The 23,494-nt window shown below is 45.7% G+C and overlaps 1 protein-coding gene across 2 annotated transcripts in view; it reads right to left on the reverse strand.

Annotated features, from left to right (window-relative positions):
• LOC134339140 (SLIT-ROBO Rho GTPase-activating protein 3-like) overlaps positions 1-23,494 on the reverse strand; it is an 83,171-nt gene that overhangs the window by 38,687 nt on the left and 20,990 nt on the right. For both annotated transcript variants that reach the window (XM_063035496.1, XM_063035497.1), the window contains exons 6-8: positions 19,291-19,440; positions 18,322-18,450; positions 17,785-18,006 (exon numbers count right to left, since the gene is read on the reverse strand). In XM_063035496.1, the coding sequence (XP_062891566.1) occupies positions 17,785-18,006; positions 18,322-18,450; positions 19,291-19,440 (501 nt within the window). The remainder of the gene's footprint in view (positions 1-17,784; positions 18,007-18,321; positions 18,451-19,290; positions 19,441-23,494) is intronic.

Here is a 23,494-nt window from a genome sequence, read left to right on the forward strand (position 1 = left end):
ACTTTGCACAGGTCCGCAATAGAAGATTGAAAAAGCCACTTTTTGCAGCAGTTTTTGGAGTTTGAGGCCAATCAGTGAATGGAATTCATTAGCAAGGGAGTGGCCATTGTGTGAGTCGGGGGGCTTTGGCAAGATCAGGCTTGGGCGAGGTATGTATCTGGTAAGTTTCTTCTTCTTTATTCCTCATTCCTCGTCTGTTAGTACATAGTTGGTGCAGTGAGAATGGCTCCAGTTGCTGTGCTGTGTTCTTTGTGTGAGATGTGGGCTTTCTGGGATTTCTCCAGCATCCCAAGTAATAACATTTGCACCAGGTGCACGAAGCTGCCGCTCCTGAGAACATTTTAAGGAACTGGAGCTACAGCTCGATGATCTTCAACTCATACAGGAGACTGAGGAAGTGATAGAAAGGAGCTCTAGGGAGGTAGTCACCCCTCGGTTGCAGGAGGCAGGTAACTGGGTGATTGTCAGGAGAAAGAAGGGAAATAGGCAGCCAATGCAGAGTACCGCTGTGGACATTCTCCTCAATAATAAGTATAACGTTTTGGATACTGTTGAGGAGGACAACCTACCGGGTATCCAGCATTGAGACTCAAAAGAGAAGAGAAGTGAAGAGGAATAGAAACGAGATTCTGTGGATGTGATAGAGACACCCTGATGGTATGTTGCCTCCCAGATGTCAGGGTCAGGGATGTCTCAGATCAGGTCCATAGCATTCAAAAAGGGGAGGATGAACATCCAGGAGATGAACATCCAATGACATAGGTAGGAAAGGTGAGGAGGTTAGGAAGAGAGATATTAGGGAGCTAGGTAGAAAGCTAGGATAGTAAAATCTGAATTGCTGCCTGTGTCACGTGCCAGTGAGGGTAAGAATAGGAACACTTGGCAGATAAATGTGTGGCTGAGGAACTGATGTAGAGTGCATGGGTTCAGATTTTTGGATCATTGAGATCTCTTCTGGGGAAGGTATGACCTCTACAAACGGGATGGATCACAGCTGAATCTGAGGGGGAATAATATCCTTGCAGGTAGGTTTGCTGGAACTGTTCAGGAGGGTTTAAACTGACCGGGCAAAGGGATGAGAACCAGACTGATGGGGCTGAGGATGGGCAGTTGGTTTACAAACACAGGCAATGTGTAGTGAGACTGATAGCAAGGACAGGCTGACGATAGGGAAAAATTGCAGTCAATGGGATGAGCTGCAGTGCATCATGGGGGCAAATTTGAAGAGTAACGAATACAGGACTGATGGTATTATATTTGAACACATACAATATACAGCATAAAGCAGATGAACTTGCAGCACAGTTATAGATTGACAGGTATGACTTTGTGGGCATCAGTAAATCATGGCTGAAGGAAAATTAATTGCTTGGAGCTTAACATCCAAGGATGTACATTGTATCAAAAGGACAGGTAGGGAGGTAAAGGGGGTGAGGTGGCTCTGTTGGTAAAAAATGAAATCAAATCCTCAGAAAGAGGTGACAAAGGATTAGAAGGTGTAGAATCATTGTGGTTATAGCTAAGGAACTGCAAGGGTAAAAAGACCCTGATGAGAGTTATATACAAGCCTCTGAAGAGAAGCAAAGATGTGGGCCACAAATTACAATGGGAGATAGAAAATACATGTCAAAAGGACAATGTTACAATAATCATGGGGATTCCAATATGCAGGTAGATTGGGAAAATCGGGTTGGTGCTGGATTCCAGGAGGGGGAATTTGCAGAATGTCTTCAAGATGTCTTTCTAGAGCAGCTCCTGGTTGAGCCCACTAGGGTATCAGCTAATCTGGATAGGGTGTTGTGCAATAGACCGGAATTGATTAGAGAACTTAAGGTAAAAGGGGCCAGTGATCATAACCTGATAGAATTTACCCTGTAATTTGAGAGGGAGAAGCTAAAGTCAGATGTATCAATATTTCAGTAGAGTAAAGGGCATGGGAGAGGAGCTGGCCAAATTTGATTGGAAGGGGACACTAGCAGGGAAGACGGCAGAACAGCAGTGGCTCGTGTTTTTGAGGGCTATTCAGAAGGCAAAGGATAGATACATCCTAAAGAAGTATCCTGAAGGCAGGATGACACAACCTTGGCTGACAAAGGAAGTCAAAGCCAAGATAAAAGCCAAAGAGAGGGCATATAATTAGTGGGAAGTGAGAGGATTGGGAAGCTTTTAAAAACCAGCAGAAGGCAATTAAAAAGTCATAAAGAGGGAAAAGCTGGAATACAAAGGATTCAAAATATTACAGAGGATGCCAAAAGAAAGAGTAGAAGAAAAGTGAGAATAGATATGGACTGCTAGAAAACGATGCTAGAGAGGTAGTAATGGGGAACAAGGATATGTCAGACAAGCTGAGTAAGTATTTTGTCACAGCCTTCACTGTGAAAGACACTATCTGTATGGTGGAAGTTCCAGGTGTCAGAAAACGCGAAGTGTGGGAAGTTACCATAACTAGAAATAGGGTTCTTGGGAAACTAAAAGGTCTGAAGGCAGATAAGTCATCTGGACCAGATGGTCTACACCCCAGGGTTCTGAATGTTTGAGAGATTGTGGAGCCATTAGTAATTATCTTTCGAGAATCACTAGATTCTGGCATGGTCCTGGAAGACTGGAAGATTGCAAATGTCACTCCACTCTTCAAGAAAGGTGGGAAGAAGATGTAAGGAAATTATAGGCCAGTTAGCCTGACCTCAATATTTGGGAAGATGTTGGAGTCAATTGTTAAGGACGTGGTTTCAGGGTAATTGGAGGCACATGATAAAATAGGCCAAAGTCAGCATAGGTCTGTTAAGGGAACATCTTGCCCAACAAATCTGTTGTAATTCTTTGAAGAAATAGCAAAAATAACAGAGAAAGGAGAATTGGTGGACATTGTATACAATGGATTTTCAGAATGCCTTTGACTAAGTGTCACATGTCAAACTTCTTAACGACTTAAGAACCATGGTATTACAGGAAAGATACTAGCATGGATAGGGCGTTGGCTGATTGGCAGGAGGCAAAGAGTGGGAATAAAGGGAGCCTTTTCTGGTTGGCTGCCAGTGACTAGTAGTGTTCACAGGGGTCTGTGTTGGGACCAGTTCTTTTTACGATATACGCCAATGACTTGGATGACAGGATTGATGGCTTTGTGGCCATGTTTGCACCCGATATGATGATAGGTGGAGTGGCAGGTAGTGTTGAGGAAACAGGGAGGCTACGGAAGGACTTAGACAGATTAGGAAACTGGGCAAAGAAGTGGAAGATGGAAAACAGTGCCAGGAAGTGTGTGGTCAGGCACTTTGGTAGAAGAAATAAGAGCGTAGACTATTTTCTAAATGGAGAGAAAACTCAAAAATCTGAGCGTAGAGGGACTTGGGTTCTCTAAGGTTAATTTGCAGGTTGAGTTGGTGAGGAAGGCAAATGCAATGTTAGCATTAATTTCAAGAGAGCTAGAATATAAAAGCAAGGATATAGTATTGAGGCTACATAAGGCACTGTGAGGCCTGACTTGGAATATTGTAAGCAGTTTTGATGTCTTTAAAGATGTGCTGACATGGGAGAGGGTTCAAAGGACGTTTACGAAAATGATTCCAAGATTGCAAGGCTTATCATATGAAGAGCGTTTGATGACTCTGGGACTGTACTCACTGGAATTCAGAAGAATCGGGCGGGGGGGGGATTTAATTGAAACCTATCGAATGTTGAAAGACCTTAAAAGAGTAGATGTGGAAGGAATGTTTCCTCTAGCTAGGGAAATTAGAAGGATGTCATTTAGAACGGAGATGAGGAGCAATTTCTCTAGCCAGAGAGTGGTGAATCTGTGGAATTCATTGTAACAGGCAGCTGTGGAGGCCAAGTCCTTCTGTATATCTAAGGCAGAGGTTAAGACATGTTGAGGTGAGTTTAACAGGTGTCATTCGTTCATTAGCATAGCTAACGTTATTTAAACTAGCTGGCTAGCTGCTAAGGAGCTACTCTATTGAAGACATCCTACCTCTCCCGGAAGTTCCGGGAGTCTCCCGCAAATTGATGGCGCTACCTCCCTGAAATGAATTTTTGCAGGGTGGGATGTCTGGTATACCTGTACTCCTAGGTCTGTCTGATCTACAGCACTCCCCAGAAACTCTACTGTGAAAGTTCCACCTGGATTTGACTTCCCAAAATGTAACACCTCACACTTAATAGGATCATAGAACATCACAACTCTGTACAGGCCCTTTGGCCTATGACGTAATGCGACCTTTTAATCTATTCTTAAGATCAAACTAACCCTCTCCTCCTACATGGCCTTCTATTTTTGAATCACCCATGTGCCTACCTAAGAGTTTCTTAAATGCCCTAATGTAGCTGCCTCTACCACCACTGCTGGCAGGACATCCCACATACCCACCACTTTCTGTGCACCTCTGATATCCCCCCCAGTACTTCCCTGCAATCACTTTAAATCTATGCCCCTTTGTATTAACCATCTCATCTATGCCTCTTATCTTCTTATACACCTCTCATCCTCCTTTGCTCCAAAGAGAAAAGCCCTGGCTTGCTCAAGCTATCCTCATAAGACATGCTCCCTAAGCAAAGTAGCATCCTGGTAAATCTCCTCTGTACCCTCTCTAAAGCTTCCACATCCTTCCTATAGTGAAGCAGCCAGAACTGAACATAATATTCCAAGTGTAATCTAACTTGGGTTTTACAGAGCTGATGTTACCATGCAGCCCCGAACTCAGTTCCCAGACTAAAGAAAGGCCAACACACCAGACACCTTCTTTACAACCCAATCAACTTGCATCCCTTAGTTCCCCACACTCCACACTCCAAGGAACAAAGCTGCAGCCTACCCAACATAATCCCTTGAGATTTGGCAACATCCTCGTAAAACTTCCTTGCATCCCTTCCAGCTTAACATCACCTTTCCTCTAGCAAGGTGACCAGAATTGAACACAATATACCAAGCGTGGCTGGCACAGTGAAAGGGCAATTTTCAGGATTACCACACGGAGAAGCACCACATTGGGAAGGCAAGAGGAGAAAGAGGTGAAGTTGGACACCTGAGTAGGAGTGAAACAACTGTCTTCCACAGAAAGGCATAGCTTATGCCAAGGCATGAGCCTGCAGAGACTCCTTTCATTGGGAAAAAGCGAGTGATTAAAGAATTGCTCAATGTTAGGACCAAGGATTGGTGCAGGAAGGGAACCCACTGGTTCTCTGTTAAGAAGAGACCTCAGACCATCCTGGGTGAGGTGGGAGATGTAGAGGTATCGTACGTCCATAGTTAACAGTGAAAATAGCTGTTTGGGACCAAGAAATCAGCAGAGGGCATCAAAGGTGTCATGGATGTAAGAGTGGATGCATTGCAGTGTGGTATGGGAAATGCTCTGCAATGACTGCAATGGACTGCAGAGAGCTCAGTGCATCACAAAAACCAGCCTCCCCCCACTTTTCACTGCCTCAGCAAAGCAGCCAATATAATCAATGACCCACCCACCTGGACATTCTCTCTTCTCCTCTCTCCCATCAGGCAGAAGATACCAAAGTTAGATAGCATGATCACCAGGCTCAAAAGCAGCTTCCACCCCACCGTTATAAGAACGGTTCCCCAGCACGATAAGAAGGGCTCTTGACCTCACCATCAACCTTGTTATGACCTTGTACCTTATTGTCTGCCGGCACTGCACTTTCTCTGTAACTTTAACACTTTATTCTCCACTCAGTTCCTCTCCAGAGATACTACTTGACCTGCTGAGTTCCTCCAAAATTTTGTGTGTGCTCCAGATTTCCAGCATCTTGTGAGAATGGGCTTTGGGCAGAAGGGGGGTTGTTGGACGACGAGACCAAATACAGTGGAGGAAGGGATGGTCTCCTGCGAAAACAGGTCAATGGTGCAGGGAGACAATGCTTTAAAGGTGTCTGAGGGCTGACTTTTGTGGGGTGGAGGTCACTGCGTCAAATCACAATTGCACCACCCTTGCATAAATTGGTTTAATGTCGAGCTCTCCCCACCTTTTGAGTTTCTGCTTAGTTCTTTGTTTGTTTCTCCAGCTGTTTATTTTTTTTAGTATCCTTGGCAACGCTGGTCTGAAACTTGTCACTTACACTTCCTCTGCTGCCTTCTCCCCTCCAAACTTCCCTAAGTTTTAAAATCCACCAGATCAGACAAAGGGCCCACACTCGAAAAAATTGGCACTGCTCCTTCTCCCCGTGGATGCACCACATCCACTAAGGCCGTCTGCCTTTGGACTATGAACACAAGACATTCTGCAGATGCGAGACATCCAGAGCAATGTACACAAAATCAGCACAACAACTCATTCTTTGGTGATGAAGTGTGAAGTTTAGAAACAGCTCAGAGCTGTCAGTTTTCTTTTGGCAGGCTAAAATCAGCGGAGTGGGGCCCATAAAAAAGGTGTAGGCAGAGCAGTCATTATGTGAGTAGGTCAGTGTTAGATCGTCTAGCGTTGGCTCAACAGGCTTGGGCAAGCACAGGTGGAGGTTCTAAGTTAGTAAGTAAGAAAGTTCCTAGTAAGTTTTTTTTCTGTTAGTTAGTGTGTTGAGAAGAGATCAGGAGGTAGTGTTACACCTATTGTGTGAGATGTGTGAGATGTGGGAGATTTGGGAGACCTCCAGTCTCCTCGAAAATACATCTGTACAAAGTGCTTCTAGCTGCAGCTCCTTAGAGACTGTGTTAAGGAATTGGAGCTGCAGCTCGATGACCTTCAGTTCATATTGGAAATTGAGGAGGTAATAGATAGGGGCTACAGTCACCCCTAAGTTACGAGAGGCAGATACCTGAGTGAATGTCAGGAGAGGGGAAAAGGAATAGGCAGCCAGTTCAGAGTACCTCTGTGGCTGTTCTCCTCAATAACAAGTATGCCACTTTCGGCACTTTTAGGGGGATGACCTACCAGGGGGAAGCAGCAGCAACCAGGTCTCTGGATCTGTGGCTCAGAAGGAAATGGGAGGAGAAGAGAAGTGCAGTAGTGATAGGGGATTCATAATTAGAGGAGCAAAAAGCAGATTTTGTGGACATAAAAGAGACACCTGGATGGTACATTGCCTCCCAGATGTCAGGGTCAGGGATGTCTGGGATTGGATCCATGGCATTCTAAAGGGGGAGGGTGAACAGCTGGAAGTCACCATACACACTGATACCAACTACATAGGTAGGAAAAGGGAGGAGAACCTGAAGAGAGAATATATGGAGTTAGGCAGTAAGCAGAAAAGCAGGACCTCCAGGGTTGTAATCTCTGGATTGCTGCCTGTGCCACATGTCAGTGAGGGTAAGAATAGGATGATTTGGCTGTGCAATTGGTGTAGGGGGCAGGGCAGATTTCTGGATCTTTGTGATCTCTTCTAGTGAAAATATGACCTGTACAAAAAGGACAGGGTTACACCTGAATCCAGGAAGAACCAATATTCTGGTGGGCAGGTTTGCTGGAGCTGTTGGGGAGGGTTTAAACTAATTCGGCAGGGGTATAGGAACCAGAGTGATAGGGCTGAGGATCAGGCAGTTGCTGTACAAGCAAAGGCAGTGTGCAGTGAGGCTGTGAGGAAGGACAGACAGATGAGAGGGCAAAATTGCAGTCAGTGTGATGATTTAAATTGTAACAGGGGACCAAAATATAAAAGGTTGATGATTTCAGGACTATAGGTGTTGTATTTGAATGCAGAATAAGGTAGATGATCTTGTGGTGTATTTAAGAGACTGGCAGGTATGATGTTGTGGGCATCTCTAGTCATGGCTGAAAGAAGATCATAGTTGGAAACTTATCATTCAAGGATAGACATTGTATCGAAAGGACAGACAGGTAGGCAGAGGTGGTGGGATAGCTCTGTTGGTTAATAATGAAATCAGTTCTTGAAAAGAGGTAAGTTAGGATCAAATGACGTGGGTAGAGTTAAGAAACTTCAAAGCTAAAAAGACTGTGATGGGAGTTATATACAGGCCTCTGAACAATAGCCAGGATGTGGACTACAAAATACAATAGGAGATAGAAAAGGCATGTAAATAGAGCAATGTTACGCTGGTCATGGGGGTCAATATGTAGGAACACCTGGTTGGTGCTGGATTCCAAGAGACGGAATTTGTAGAATGCCTATGGGATAGCTTTTTAGATAGCTTGTGGTTGAGCCCATGAAAGGAACGACCATTATGGATTGGGTGTTAATGTAATGACCCAGATTTGATCTGGAAGCCAAAGGTAAAGGAACCCTTAGGAGCCAGTGATCACAGTAGGATAGAATTCGCCCTGCAGTTTGAGAAGGAAAAGATAAAATTGAATGGTTTAGTATTACAGCTGAGGAAAGGGAATCAAAGAAGCAAGTGACGGAAGCTGGCCAGAGTTGTTAGGAAGGGGACAATAGCGGGGGTGACAGCAGAACAGCAGTGGCTGGTGGTGATGGGGGAAATTCGAAGATGCAGGAAAGATACATCCTGAAGATGAAGAAATATTTTAAAAGGATGATGAGACAACCATGGCTGACAAGGGAAGTCAAAGCCAACAAAAAAGCAAAATAAAGGGTATATAATAGAGCAAAAATTAGTGGGAAGTTAGAAGATTAGGGAGCTTTTAAAAACCAATATAAGGCAACTAAAATATAAGAAGAAAAGAAGATGAAGTATGAAGGTAAGCAGCCAATATTATAAAAGAAAATACCAAAAAATATTTTCAGCTATTTTTTCAAAGAGTAAAAGAGAGGCAAGAGTAGATATCAGACTGCTGGAAAGGCAATAATGGGAGGCAAGGATATGGCAGAGGAATTTAATAAGTATTTTGGATTGGTCTTCACTGTGGAAGACACTAGCAGAATGCCCAAAATGCAAGAGAAGCAGAGGGTAGAAGTGAGTGTCATTGCTATTACTATGGAGAAGGTGCATTGGAAGCTGGAACATCTGAAGACTATGAGGTTTCGGAGCAGAATTAGGCCATTTGGCCCATAGAGTCTGCCCCACCATTTTATCATGGCTGATCTATTCCCTCTCAGCCCCAATCTCCTGCCTTCCACCGTAAGTCTTCATGTCTGACTAATCAAAAATCAATCAACATCTACCTTAAATATAACCAATGACTTGGCCTCCACAGCTGACTGTGGCAATGAATACCACAGATTCACCACTCTTTGGCTAAAGCATTTCCTCTTCATCTCTGCTCTAAATGGAAATTCCTCTATTCTGAGGCTGTGCCTTCTTGTTCTAGACTCCCCCACCATAGGAGTCATCCTCTCCACATCCACCATACCCAGGCCTTTCAACATTCAATGAGAACCCCCCCCCCCCCATTTTCTGAATTCCAGTGAGTAACGGCCCAGAACTATCAATCGGTCCTCATATGGTAACCCTTTCAATCCTGGAATCATCCTCATGAATCTCCTCTGGACCCTCTCCAATGCCAGTATATCCTTTCTTAGATAAGGGCGCAAAACTGCTCACAATACTCCAAGTGAGGCCTTAACAGTACCTTATAAAGCTTCAACATTACATCCTTGCATTTATATTCTAGTCCTCTCGAAGTGAATGCTAACTTCGAAGTAAATGCTAGCTTTAAGTTCCTCAGCATCCACATTACCGAGGACCTCACGTGGTCTATACATGCCAGCTGTGTGGTGAAAAAGGCACAACAGCGCCTCTTTCACCTCAGGCAGTTGAGGAAGCTTGGTATGGCCCCCCAAAATCCTACGAACTTTCTACAGGGGCACAATTGAGAGCATCCTGACTGGCTGCATCACTGCCTGGTATGGGAACTGTACCTCCCTTAATTGCAGGTTTCTGCAGCAAGTGGTGCGGACAGCCCAGCACATCTGTAGTTGTGAACTTCCCATAATTCAAGACATTTACAAAGACAGGTGTGAGAAAAGGGCCCGAAAGATCATTGGAGACCCAAGTCACCCCAACCACAATCTATTCCAGCTGCTACCATCCGGGAAACAGAACCGCAGCATAAAAGCCAGGACCAATAGGCTCTGGGACAGCTTCTTCCACCAGGCCATCAGACTGATTAACTCACACCGGTTTGAGTAGATTTCTATGTTACATTGATTGTTCTATTTATTATAAATTACTATGATTGCACATTGCACATTTAGATGGAGAAGTAACTTGAAGATTTTTACTCCTCATGTATGTGAAGGATGTAAGAAATAAATTCAATTCAATACATTGCATTTGCCTTCCTCACCACCAACTCACCCTACAAATTAACCTTTATAGAATCCTGTATTTGGACTCTTAAGTCCCTTTGAATGTCCTCTCCATTTAGAAGATAGTCAATGCTTTTGTTTCTTCCACCAAAGTGCACGACCACACAATTTCCGGCACAATATTTCGCCTGCCACTTCTTTGCCTATTCTCCTAATCTGACTAAACCCTTCTGCAGCCTCCCTGCTTCCTCACCACTACCCGCCCTCCACCTATCTGGTCCAGATGATAAGTCACTGAATAGACTACACCCCAGGTTTCTGAAAGAGGTAGCTGAAGGGATTGTGGAGGCATTAGTCATGATCTTCCAAGAATCACTAGATCCTGGAATGTTTTCTGAGGACTGGAAAATTGTAAATGTCACACTACTCTTAAAGAAAGGAGGGAGGCAGAAGAAAGGAAGTTATAGGCCAATAAGCCTGACTTCAGTGGTTGGAAGGATGTCAGAGTCTATTATTAGAAATGAGATTTCGGGGTTCTTGGAGGCAAATGATAAAAAAGGCAAAAGTCAGCATGGTTTTCTATAGGGGAAATCTTGCCTGACAAATCTGTTGGAATTCCTTGGGGAAATAACAGGCAGGATAGACAAAGGAGGGTCAGTGAATGTCGTTTACTTGAGTTTTCAGAAGGCATTTGACAAGGTGCTGCATATGCGGCTGCTTAACAAGGTATGAGCCCATGGTACTACAGGAAAGATTCTAGCACGGATAGAAGTTTGGCTGACTGGCAGGAAGCAGAGAGTGGGAATAAAGGGAACCTTTTCTGTTGGCTGCTGGTGACTAGTGGTGCTCTGAAGTGGTTGGTGTTGGGACCTCTTCTTTTCATGTTGTATGCCAATTGATGGTTTTGTGGCCACATTTCCATACGATACAAAAATAGATGGAGGGGCAGATAGAGTTGAGGAAGCAGAGGGGCTACAGAAGGACTTAGACAGACTAGGAGGATGGGCAAAGAAGTGACAGATGGAAAGAGTTGGGAAGTGTATGTTCATGCACTTTGGTATAAGAAATAAAAGTGCAGACCTTTTTCTAAGTGGAGAGGAAACTCAAATATCTGAGGTGCAGAGGACTTGGGAGCCTCATGCAAGATTCCATAAAGGTACATTTGCAGGATGAGTAGCAAGGGAAATGCAATGTTAGCATTAATTTCAAAAGGACTAGAATGCTGAGGATGTTCTACGAGTCTGTGGTGGCCAGTGCTATCATGTTTGCTGTTGTGCGCTGGGGTAGCAGGCTGAGGGTAACAGACACCAACAGAATCAACAAACTCATTCGTAGGGCCAGTGATGTTGAGGGGCTGGAACTGGACTCTCTCACGGTGGTGTCTGAAAAGAGGATGCTGTCTAAGTTGCATGCCATCTTGGACAATGTCTCCCATCCACTACATAATGGACTGGTTGGGCACAGGAGTACATTCAGCCAGAGACTCATTCCACCGAGATGCAACACTGAGAGTCATAGGAAGTCATTCCTGCCTGTGGCCATCAAACTTTACAACTCCTCCCTTGGAGGGTCAGACACCCTGAGCCGATAGGCTGGTCCTAGACTTATTTCCTGGCATAATTTACATATTACTATTTAATTATTTATGGTTTCATTACTATTTAATTATTTATGGCGCAATTGTAATGAAAACCAATTTCCCTCGGGATCAATAAAGTATGACTATGACTATAATACAAAAGCAAGTAATGCTGAGGCCTTATAACACATTGGTCAGATTGCACTTGGAATATTGTGAGCAGTTTTGGGCCCCTGATCTGAGAAAAGATGTGCTGGCATTGGAGAGGGTTCAGAGGGTTCATGGCCTCAGAACAAAGGGATATCCATTTATAACACAGATGAGGAAAAATATCTTCAGTAAGTGGGTGAATCTGTGGGATTCATTGCCACAGACGGCTGTGCAAGCCAAGTCACTGGGTACATATAAGGCATAAGCAGATAGGTTCTTGATTAATCAGGGAGTCAAAGGTTACGGGGAGAAGTCAGGACAATGGGGTTGAGAGGAAAAATAAATCAGTCATGATGAAATAGTGGAGCAGACTTGCTGGGCTAAATGGCCTAATTCTGCTCCAATGCCTTATGGTCTTAAAATGCAGGAGGGACTCACCAAGTCAGGCAGCATCTACAGACAGGACCAAACAGTCAACATTTCAAGATAAGACTCTTCATCAGGATCCTTCATATCCTAGGTCCTACTTCATTCCCCCATCCTCCACCCAGCCACCTTTCCCCTCAGCTGGCCTCACCTATCACCAAGAGAGACAGAAGATCATAGATTAGCTTTATTTGTCACGTGAATATTAAAATACAGGTGCAAATCAAATTGTGCCGGGGGCAGCCCACAAGTATTGCCACGCACCAAAATAGTATGCCCACCCGATCAGAGAGGGAATGGACAAGCTCCTTACTGGCAGCAGTGGGAATAGAACCCTGATCTGACATCTGAACCTATAAAACGTTGTGCTAGCCGCAGTGTTACTGTGCTGTCCAAATCCTCAAGTTAATGCCCCTCCCCTCTCCCTCCTCTTATTCTGGCTTCTGCCCCTTTCCTTTCCGGTCCTTATGGAGGGTCTCCACCTGAAACGCCAACTGCTTATTCCCGTCCATAGATGCTGCATGGCCTGATGAGTTTTCCAGCATTTTGTATGTGTTTTCATTGGACTAGATTCAAGCACTTGCACACTGAATCTCAACCCTCAGCTTACACCTCCAGGCACTTCCCAAAGCTTGAAAGTAGAATATTTTAGATCAGTAGCACTTCCCGCTTCATGCACAACACATGACCAGCTGACGTGTGCCAAGCTTCCCTTTTACATTGAGAAGAGGGAACTGTCTAATTTTATTGTGTAGAGAACATTCAGAAATGATCTGAAACAGTCATGAAGTTGTACAGCAAGGAAACAGGCCCTTTAGCCCTACTTATCCATGCTGACTGTGTTGATGAACAAGCTGGTCCCATCTACCCATGTACCCTCAAAACCTCTCCTATCCATGTACTCATCTAGATGGCTTTCAATGCTGCTCATATGCCTGCCAACTATCACTTCAGGCAGCTCATTCTAAATGCGCAGCACCCATGCTGCCCCTGATGTCCCTCTTAAATCTCTCAACTCTGATCTTAAACTTGTGCTCTCTTGTTCTAATCCTCCCCCCAGGAAAAAGACCCTATGTTCCTCACGATCATATGTATGTCTATCAGGTCACCTCTCAAACTCCAATGTTCCAGGGAATAAAATCCCTGTCTACACAAAGCTCAAACCACATTTACTATCGAAGTATGTATACATCATTCAATCTTGAGATTCACCTCCTACCAGGCAACCACAAAACAAAAAACCCAAAAGAACCCATTAAAAAAAAATGACAAACACCCAATGAGGGGAGGGGAGGGAGAGGGAGAGGAGGATGGGGAAAAGGAGAGAGGGGGAGGGGGAGAGAGAGAGAGAGAGGGAGAGGGAGAGGGAAGAGGGGAGGGGGATGGGGAAAAGGAGAGGGGGAGGGGGAGAGGGAGAGAGAGAGGGAGAGGGAAGGGGAGGGGAGAGGGAGGGAGAGGGAAGGGGAGGGGAGAGGGAGGGAGAGGGTGGGGGAGAGGGAGAGGGGAGGGGGATGGGGAAAGGGGGAGAGGGGGAGGGGGAGAGAGAGAGAGGGAGAGGGAAGAGGGGGAGGGGGAGGGGTGGGGAGAGGGAGAGGGGAAGGGAGAGGGAGAGGGGAGAGGGGAGGGGGATGGGGAAAAGGAGAGGGGAGGGGGAGAGAGAGAGGGAGAGGGAAGGGGAGGGGAGAGGGAGGGAGAGGGTGGGGGAGAGGGAGAGGGGAGGAGAGAGGGAGAGGGGAGGAGAGAGGGAGAGGGGAGGAGAGAGGGAGAGGGGAGGGGGACGGGGAAAGGGGGAGAGGGGGAGGGTGATGGGAATGGGGAAAGGGAGAGTGGGGGAGTAGGGGAGTGGGAGAGGGGAAGAGGGGTAGGGGAAGGGGTGGGGAGAGGGAGAGGGAGAGGGAGAGGGAAATCATGTAAACAATAAAAGCAAGCAAACGGCATCTGGAATGAAAGTGAATCCTCAGGCATGAAGCCCGGAGCAGCCAAAACAGCTTTCCTTGTAACTCAGGCCCCTGAGTCCAGATAACATCCTGGGTAAATCTTCCCTGGACTCTTTCTAGTTTAATAACAGCTTTCCCATAACGAGGCAACAGAAACCGTACACAATGTCCGAGTGTAGTCTCACTAACATCTTTCTTCTCACAGAGAAGCTTGGCACACATCAGCTGGTCATGTGGTGTGCACAAAGGGAGAAGTGCTACTGAACGAAAATGTCCAACTTTCAGGCTGGAATTCTCCTCGGAGAGGGTCGAGAAGGGCAGATCCTGTGGGATATCTGAAGTGGATGATATTTGGAAGATGAGGATAAATTGGTTTAATATTGTCAGGTGTACCAAGGTCCAGTGAAGAGCTTGTCTTGCACACTGTTCCCACAGATCACTTCATTACCATAGTGCAAGGTAGTACAAGGGGAAACAACAACAGAATGCAGAATAAAGTATTACAGTTACAGGTAAAGTGCAGTACAAGTAGACAATTAAGCGCAAGGTCTATGATGAGGTTGATTGTGAGGTCAAGTCTATATTATAGTACTAGGGGATTGTTCAATAGTGTTATAATAGCCGAACAGAAGCTGTCAATGAGCCTGGTGGTACAAACCTTCAGGCCCAATGGGAGATGGGAGAAGAGAGAATGTCTGGGGTGGATGGGATCTTTGAGAACCTTGCTCCTGCCCTGAATAGTAATAACAGAATGCACAGTGACAGTTACAGAGAAAGAGCAGTGCAGGCAGACAGTAAGGTGCAAGATCGTAACAGGGAACTTGCAAATTTCTGGTGGAGACCAGTCTGACTGGCTGCGTCACCGCCTGGTGTAAGAGGCCCCAATGCATAGGATCGCAAGAGGGTGCAGAGAGATGTAAACTCAGCCATCTCCATCATGGGCACAACCCTCCCCGCTATCCAGGACATCTTCAAGAGATGTTACACGCAAAATGCAGGAGGAACTCAGCAGGTCAGGCAGTACCTCTGGAAATTAATAAACAGTGGATGTCTCGGGCCGACACCCTTCTTCAGGACTGTAAAGGAGGGGGGAAGACACCAGAGTAAAATGTGGGGGGGGAGGGGAAGGGGGAATAGCTAGAAGGTGATAGGTGAAGCCAGATGGGTGGGAAAGGTCAAGATTTAGAGAGGAAGGAATCTGATAGGGGAGGAGAGTGGACTATGGGAGAAAGGGAAGAAGGAGGGGCACTAGTGACAGGTGTTAGGCAGGTGAGACAAAGTAAGAGGACAAAGTGAGGAATAGAAGAAGAGGGAAAGCAGAGGGAAAAGTATTTTACCAGGAGAAATTGATGTTTATGCCATCAGGTTGGAGGCTACCCAGACAGAATATGAAGTTTTGCTCCTCCATTCTGAGAGCGGCTTCATCATGACTCAAGAGGGGGCCATGGACTAACAAGTCAGAACAAGAATAGGAATTGGAATTAAAGGTGGTTGGCGACCGGAAAATTTCCGCTTTTGGTGGATGAAAACGAGGTGCTCCTCCAATTTACAACAGGTCTTGCCAATGAGGAGCAGGCCACATCAGGAGCACCTGATACAACAGACGACCCCAGCAGATTCGCAGGTGAAGTGCTGTTTGGAGCCCTGAATGGAAGTGAGGGAGGGATTGAATGAGCAAGTGGAGTACTAGGGATTCAGGGATAAGTGCCGGGTGGGAGATTAGTAGGGAGGGATGAATGGACGAGGGAATCACGTGGGGAGTAATTCTTGTGGAAGCACAGAATGGAGTGGGAGGTAATGATGTACTTGGTGCTAGGATCCCTTGGAGATGGTGAAGTTGTGGAGAATGATGCATTGGATACAAAGGCTCAATGGGTGGTAGGTTAGGATGAGAGGAATTCTGTCTGGCAGGAAAATGTGGTGAGTGTGGATGTTCAGGAAATGGAGGAGATGCAAGTAAGGGCAATATCAAAGGTGGAGGAAGGGAAACCCTGTTCTTTGAGGGCAGGATGGAAGTTGGTGAGAAGTTGATGAGCGTGGGTTCATGAAGGAACACCAAAGCAGTCGTCAACGTGGTGCAGAAAGGGTTGTGGAGCTTTACTTCAAGAGGAGGCATCCATCACTAAGGACCCTCACAATCAGGGACAAGCCCTTTTCTTGTTACTACAATTGGCGAGTAGATACAGGAGCCTGAAATCACACACTCAGTGATTTAGGAACATCTTCTTCCCATCTGCTATTACATTTCTAAACGATCCATGAACTAATGAGCACTACCTCGTTATTCCTTTCTTTAGCACTATTTATTTTGTGATTTATGAACACAAGAGATTCTGCTGATGCTGGAAATCTTGAGCCACATAGACAAAATGCTGCAGAAACTCAGCAGGACAGACAGCAACTTATGGAGAGGAACTAACAGTGTAAAGACCCTGATGAACATCAACTGTTTATCCCCTTCCACAGAATCTGCCTGACCTGCCGAGTTCCTCCAGCATTTTGAGTGTGTTGCTCTAAAATGAAGAACATCCTCTATATCTTCATTTGTACACTTTTTGTGTTTGTTGCTCCAGATTTCCAGCATCCGCAGAATCTGTTGAGTGTGTCGAACTGTGAGGAAAGAGTTAAATTTGATTGTTCCTTGTTATATGCTGAAATAAAATGGAAGCTTGAAATAAAAAATATTGTCACTTTGGCCTGTTCTCCACCTCAATGACCAATGTTTGGTCTCTATTTTCAATGCACATCGTTAAGATTAGATACTGGTGAAGAACGTTTTCCCAGTTACACATTTGCTGTGTCTATTTCTAATTTATTAGCCTAGGCCGAAGGTCGCAACAGATAAAAAGGGGTCCTGAAGGAGCAAACTCTTTGTGTGAGGGAATCTTATTTCAAGCTGGTCATGACCAGTGCTAGTGGTGGGGGGGGGGGGGGCGGGAAGAGAGTGAGAGAGAGAGAGAGAGAGAGAGTGAGAGAGAGGGAGATAGATGTGAAATGTTGTTGGATCCCCATCAATGTATATAAGGCATCCGTTAGTCTTGCGAGACCATGGATCTGCGTCTGGAAAGTCTTCACTCTCCAGGGCGCAGGCCTGGGCAAGGTTGTATGGAAGACCGGCAGTTGCCCAGGCTGCAAGTCTCCCCTCTCCACGACACTGATGTTGTCCAAGGGAAGGGCATTAGGACCCATACGGCTTGGCACCAGTGTCGTCGCAGAGCACTGTGTGATTAAGTGCCTTGCTCAAGGACACAACACACTGCCTCGGCTGGGGCTCGAACTCACGACCTTCAGATCGCTAGTTGAATGCCTTAACCACTTGGCCACGTGCCCACACTGTTTTGTGTTTTGTACTACTACCTCATTAATCATTCATCGTTCTTTCTGTATTGTAATCCTTATATAATCGTAATAAAGTGATTTCCTTGGACTTTACACGAGCAAACACTCCTTGCTGAATCAGAAAAGAACACAGAACGAATTTTAAAATATTCTTGTTACATTAAACACAAGTGTTAGGGATAGGGAAAACTCAGGAGGGACCAGGAAGGGAAGGCCAGTCAGTGGCAGTAGAGTAGGGCTACAGACCTTGTCCTGTTCTTGAGGCAGGAACTCGAACTTGTTGGGCAGGCAGAAGGCATTGTGGCTGCTGTCCATGATCTTGGTCTTGTCACCCTGCGGATCCAGGCTGCAAATAGCGGTGTCGATGACATCCAGGCCCTGGCGCCAGGAGCTCTCCACGTGGGACTCCGCTGACCGGTACATCTTCAGTGTGTGGGCCAGAGACGTATGGAATCCCAAGTTCCAACACTGCGTTCGCAAGAAGGCTGGGTCAGTGTCAGCTGTGGAGCAGAGTGTCCCACTGTACCCAGCCCGTGGTGCCATGTGTGAGACCCTGTAATGTGTGTGTGTGTGTGTGTGTGTGTGTGTGTGTGTGTGTGTGTGAGCCTGTATATGCATGAACGTGTGCGTATCTGTCCCAGTGTGGGACACTGTAGACTATTGGCAGAGAGGGGTGCTGTGCCCTGGAAGAGAAGGTGGACAGTGCCCTGGCTGAGGAACCCCCAATGAAAAAGATCCCCTCCCATCCCCAGAACCCTTCAGACAGTGGAGATGAGCACCTACGTCGATAAGCTGGGAGATGTTGCAGGTGAAGTACGCAGTCAGCATGGCATTGGCTCCTGATAGGTTCAGCAGGTACTCATTCCGAGCTTTCGTACTCTTGAGCTCACCCTCCATGAAACGTTCCTGCCACTGTGGGGAAAGGTGGAAAGGACATCAGCTTCCCCTTGTAGATCTCAGCACATCCCCTACCCACCACTTAGCATGTATACCAAATTCCCACACTCTCCCCCCAACCCCATCACCCACAAACTGCCAGCCCTCCCTATATCATCTCTACACCATCCCAGTCTGCGAGTGTGTGATGGGACAGTGTGGAGGGAGCTTCCCTCTATGTCTGTCCATGGGAATTTGTGATGGGACGGCGTGGACGGAGTTTTACACTGTGTCTGACCCTGGGAGTGTGTGATGAGACGGTGTAGAGGAGATCTCACGCTGTCTGACACTGGGGACAGTGTGGAGGAAGAGTCACTCTGTGTCTGACCCTGGGACTGTGTAATGGGATGGTATAGAGGGAGCTTCACTCTGTATCTGACTCCAAGTGCGTGTGATGGGACGGGTGTGGAGGGAGCTTTACACTGTGTCTGACCCTGGGAGTGTGTGATGAGGCAGTGTGGAGGGAATTTCACTTTGTGTCTGTGTTTTTGCTGATAATCAACAGAGGAACACCTCAGCTTAGCCTGCTGCTCAGCTCTCTCTACATTCATTACTGTTTAGCTAAGCACAGCTCAAACGATGTCTATAAATTTGCAGATGACACCACTATTGTTGGCAAAATGTCAGATGATGAGGAGCTGTATAGAAGTGAGATAGATTGGCTGATTGCATGGTATCGCAACAACAACCTTACACTCAGTGTTAGTAAGACCAAGGCCTAATTCTGTTCCAATTTCATACTTGTCTTATGACAAATGTTATGTGGTACAAGTCGGTGATAATAAAGCGGATTCTGATTTGGAAACCAAGCATTACCTTCTCCTTTGTCTTTTCCAGCTTGCGGTTAACATTCCGCTTCTCGCCCTTGCTATCGAGCCCTTGTTTCTCCTCCAGTTTCTCGATCTCCCTCAGTTTGTTCTCCGCTGCCACACACTCCTGCTGGTACACATGGTAGGTCTTCATAGCCTGGGCAATGGTGAACAGGGAGAGACAGATCAGATTGATTGAAACAGACAGTGAAATGCACTATTTGCGTTAATGACCAGCAGAACCTCAGAACAGAAGTGGCATCACAACTAGACAGGGTCATAGCGAGAGCTCCTGGCTCTGTTGGATTGTGTCACATTTCTTGAACTTGGTTATTATATTGGTTAACTGTTATCAGTGGAATTTACGTCATCAGGAGTTTGGTGTGAGAAACCCATACTACTTTTAGTCTTTCCATTTCTTCTGTCTCTTGCCATGCTCCTCCTTCCTCTCCTTTACTGCTCTTAATAAAACAATCATAAGCAACAAGTTCTATGCCTCATTCTTGACTTCCGAAGAACCTTTGGATCACAAAAACAATCAGGATCCAACAACGCATTGGCCTTCGTAAATCAGCGTACAGGAGTTGGGATATTAAGTTGAAGCTGTACAAAAAGGTGCTGAGACCAAATTTAGTGTATTGTGTGCAGTTCTGGTCACCTACTGACAGGAAGAGTGCAGAGAAAATTTACAAAGATGTTGCCAGATTTGAGGACTGGAGTTATGGAGGAAGGTTGAATAGCTGATGACTTTATTTCCTGGAGCAGAGGAGAATGTTTGTTCATTATGTGTGGTACTGTATGATGTGGGCGATCATGATTGTTCCATTACCATGATTGTTCTTGACAAATTTTTCTACTGAAGTGGTTTGCCATTGCTTTCTGGGCAGTGTCTTTACAAGACGGGTGACCCCAGCTACTATCGATATTCTTCAGAGGTTGTCTACCTGACGACGGTGGTTGCATACCAGGACTTGTGATAATACACCAGCTGCTTGTACAGCTCCCATGGCTTCACATGATGCCCTCCGTGGGGGGCTAAGCAGGTGCTAGCTACACCATGCCCAAGGGTGACCTGCGGGCTAGAAAGAGTGCCTTACACCACCTTTGGTAGAGACATATCTCCATTCATGAAGAACCTTTGGATCATGAAAACTATCAGGATCCAACATTGGCCTTTGTAAACACAGGAGTTGGGATATTATGCTGAAGGTATACAAAATGGTGCTGAAACCAAATTTGGAGTACTATGTGCAGTTCTGGTCATCTATCCTACAGGAAAGATGTCAATAAGATTGAAGGAGTACAGAGAAAATTTACAAGGACTTGAGGACTGGAGTTACGGGGAAGTGTTGAATAGGTTAGGACTTCATTCTCCAGAGCAGAGGAGAATGAGGGGATTCAAAGAGTGGGTGATGGGTGACGGGGTGGAGATACGTCTTTACCAAGGGAGGTGTAAGGTGCTCCTTCCTTCTGCTAGCCTGCAGGCCACCCTTAGGCAAGGTGTAGCACCTGCTTAACCTCCCCCCCCCACCACCTATCAGGGTCATATGAAGCCATAGGAGCAGGTGGTGGATGGGTGTACGAGCAGCTGATGCATATAACAAGTCCTGGTTATGCTACCACTGATGCCAGGCAGACAATCACTGCAGAGTAACACACAGAAAATGCTGGAGGAACTCAGCAGGCCAGGTAGCATCTATGGAAAAAAAGTACAGTCGATGTTTTGGACTGAGACCCTTCAGCAGGACTGGAGAAAAAAAGATGAGAAGATTTAAAAGGTGGGTGAGAGGGAGAGAGAAACACAAGGCGATGGGTGAAACTGGGAGGAAGAGGGATGAAGTAGAGAGCTGGGAATTTGATTGGTGAAGAAGATACAGGGCTGGAGAAAGGGGAGTCTGACAGGAGAGAACAGAAGGGCATGGAAGAAAGAAAATGGGGGAAGCGCTTCTTCTGGCGAACAGAGCGTAGGTGCTTGGTGAAACAATCTCCCAATCTATGTTAGGTGTCACCGATATACAGGAGGCCACACTGGGAGGACTGGACACAGTATATGTCCCCAACAGACCCACTGAAGAGTACTGATAATGGCTGGGGTCACTGGTCTTACAAAGACCCTGCCCAGAAGGAGGCAATGGTAAACCATTTCTGCAATAAAATTTGGCAAGAATAATCATAGTCATAGACACATGACGCGGCATATAATGATGATGAAAATGCAAAATATTAAAGAAAAGATTAGCTTTATTTATCACATGTATATCAAAACGTGCTGTTGGCGTCAAAACAAATCAGCAAGTATTGTGCTCAGCATCCTGCAAGTGTGACCAACATAGCATGCCACAACTAACAAACTTTTTAACTGTATATCTTCGGAATCTGTGAGGAGACCAACACAGTCACAAGGAGAACATACAGTGGGGTGGGAGTTGAACCCTGATTGCTGGAACTGTAAAGAGTCAAACTAACTGCTACGGTCTAGGTACACAGAGAACTAGAGCAAAGATAGGAATGATCAGGAACGATGAATACAACTAAATACTTTATTAATAGCACTTTTTCCTTGTAAAATTTATGGTAAACAATCACTGCAAACAATGGAGAGGCAAGTGAAGGCGAGGCTGAGTCGAGGATAGAAGCATGTGGGTGCGAGACAAAGTTCACACGAGATCAAGGCATGTTCAGGGCAAAGTTGGGGTGTTGTCGAGGCATATTCGAGGCAAAGTTGGGGTGAGTGGAGCTGAGGAGAGGAAGATTCAAGGCCTGCCCACCTATACCAAGAGCGAGATTTGATCGATTCAAACACCAGGTCAATTTGGAAAAGTTGGGTATGAGTCAAAGCGTGGCAGTGAGGTCCAGCCCAGAGCATATCGATGCAAAAGGGTCCAGGTCCTACTGTGAGGAATGACCCAATGTTTGGATGATTTAAATGCCTGGCAAGATGGTTTGAAAAGGCAGGCTGTCAGGCTGTTCTGCTCGCTGCTCCACAACGTTTACTCGGCTCTGTGCTGAACTGAGAGCGAGATTGTGCCCTGCTCCAGGCTCCGTGTCTGAGGGCTAAGCAATGTTTACTTAATTCAACACTGAGGTTGTGGCCTGCTCTGGGCTTCATGTCTATGGACTCACTTTTGTTCTGAATGCTATCAGCTTACTTTTATTGTTTGCACGATTTTTTTCTCTCAGCATATTGACTGTTTGATAATGATCATTTTTTATGGGTTATTTTAGGTTTCTTTGTTTTGTGGCTGCCTGTAAGGAGACAAATCTCAAGTTTGTATAATGTATACATACTTTGATAATAAATGTACTTTGAACTTTGAAGAGCCAGTTATCATGCTATAATGTATCTCTGAAGTATCTAAATAATATCTGGTACAATGTGTGTTCTCTGTGCTGCTGCTACAAGCAAGCTTTTCATTGTACCATGCCTCACTAATCCCATACACGACAATAAACTCGACTTGTTGAAGGAGAGGGTGGAAAATAATTACATATTATCGCCAAAAATCTCAAGGATTTTAAGATACCATGCGATACTTTATAGACTAGATTGGCTTTATGTCACATGTACATTGAACATACAGTGAAAAGTGCCATTTGTGTCAACAATCAACACGGTCCAAGCATGTGCTGGGGGCAGCCCGCAAGTGTTGCCATTCTTTCAGTGCCTAAATAGCACATCCACAACTCACTAACCCTTTCGTGAACCTTCAGTCTGTCTTTTGAACGTGGGAGGAAACTAAAGTACTCAGATGAAACCCATGCGGTGATGGGAAGTACGCATGATTTCCTCCGAGAGGAGTGGAAATTGAACCTCGATCTTACAGCGTTGATGAAGGTTGGGAGGTGCTTGCGCGGCTGATCAGAATTCCTGCTGGACCTGACAGCCTCCTTTCTCCTACTGTCCACTTCTGCTACACAACTTTTAAAGAAATCCATCAGTGAATTAGGGCTGAGGCACTGTGTTGTATTTCTGTGATCTGAGTGTATTTCTAGCCAATATCAGTGGCATGGAAGACTCTATGCTAGAGGACAGTACTGGAGTTGGGGGACTGCGTGTGGGTGGGTGGGTGGGACGGAGGAAAGGGGCTTGTTTTGTTGTGGTCTGTTGTTCTGCTGAGCATAGTGGGCATGCTGTGAAGGCGTCAGAATATGTTGAGACACATCAAAGTGCAAAGTACATTTATTATCAAAGTACGTATACATTATACAAC

Source organism: Mobula hypostoma, chromosome 28 (genome assembly GCF_963921235.1).
Source record: "Mobula hypostoma chromosome 28, sMobHyp1.1, whole genome shotgun sequence".
Classification (NCBI taxonomy): domain Eukaryota; kingdom Metazoa; phylum Chordata; class Chondrichthyes; order Myliobatiformes; family Myliobatidae; genus Mobula; species Mobula hypostoma.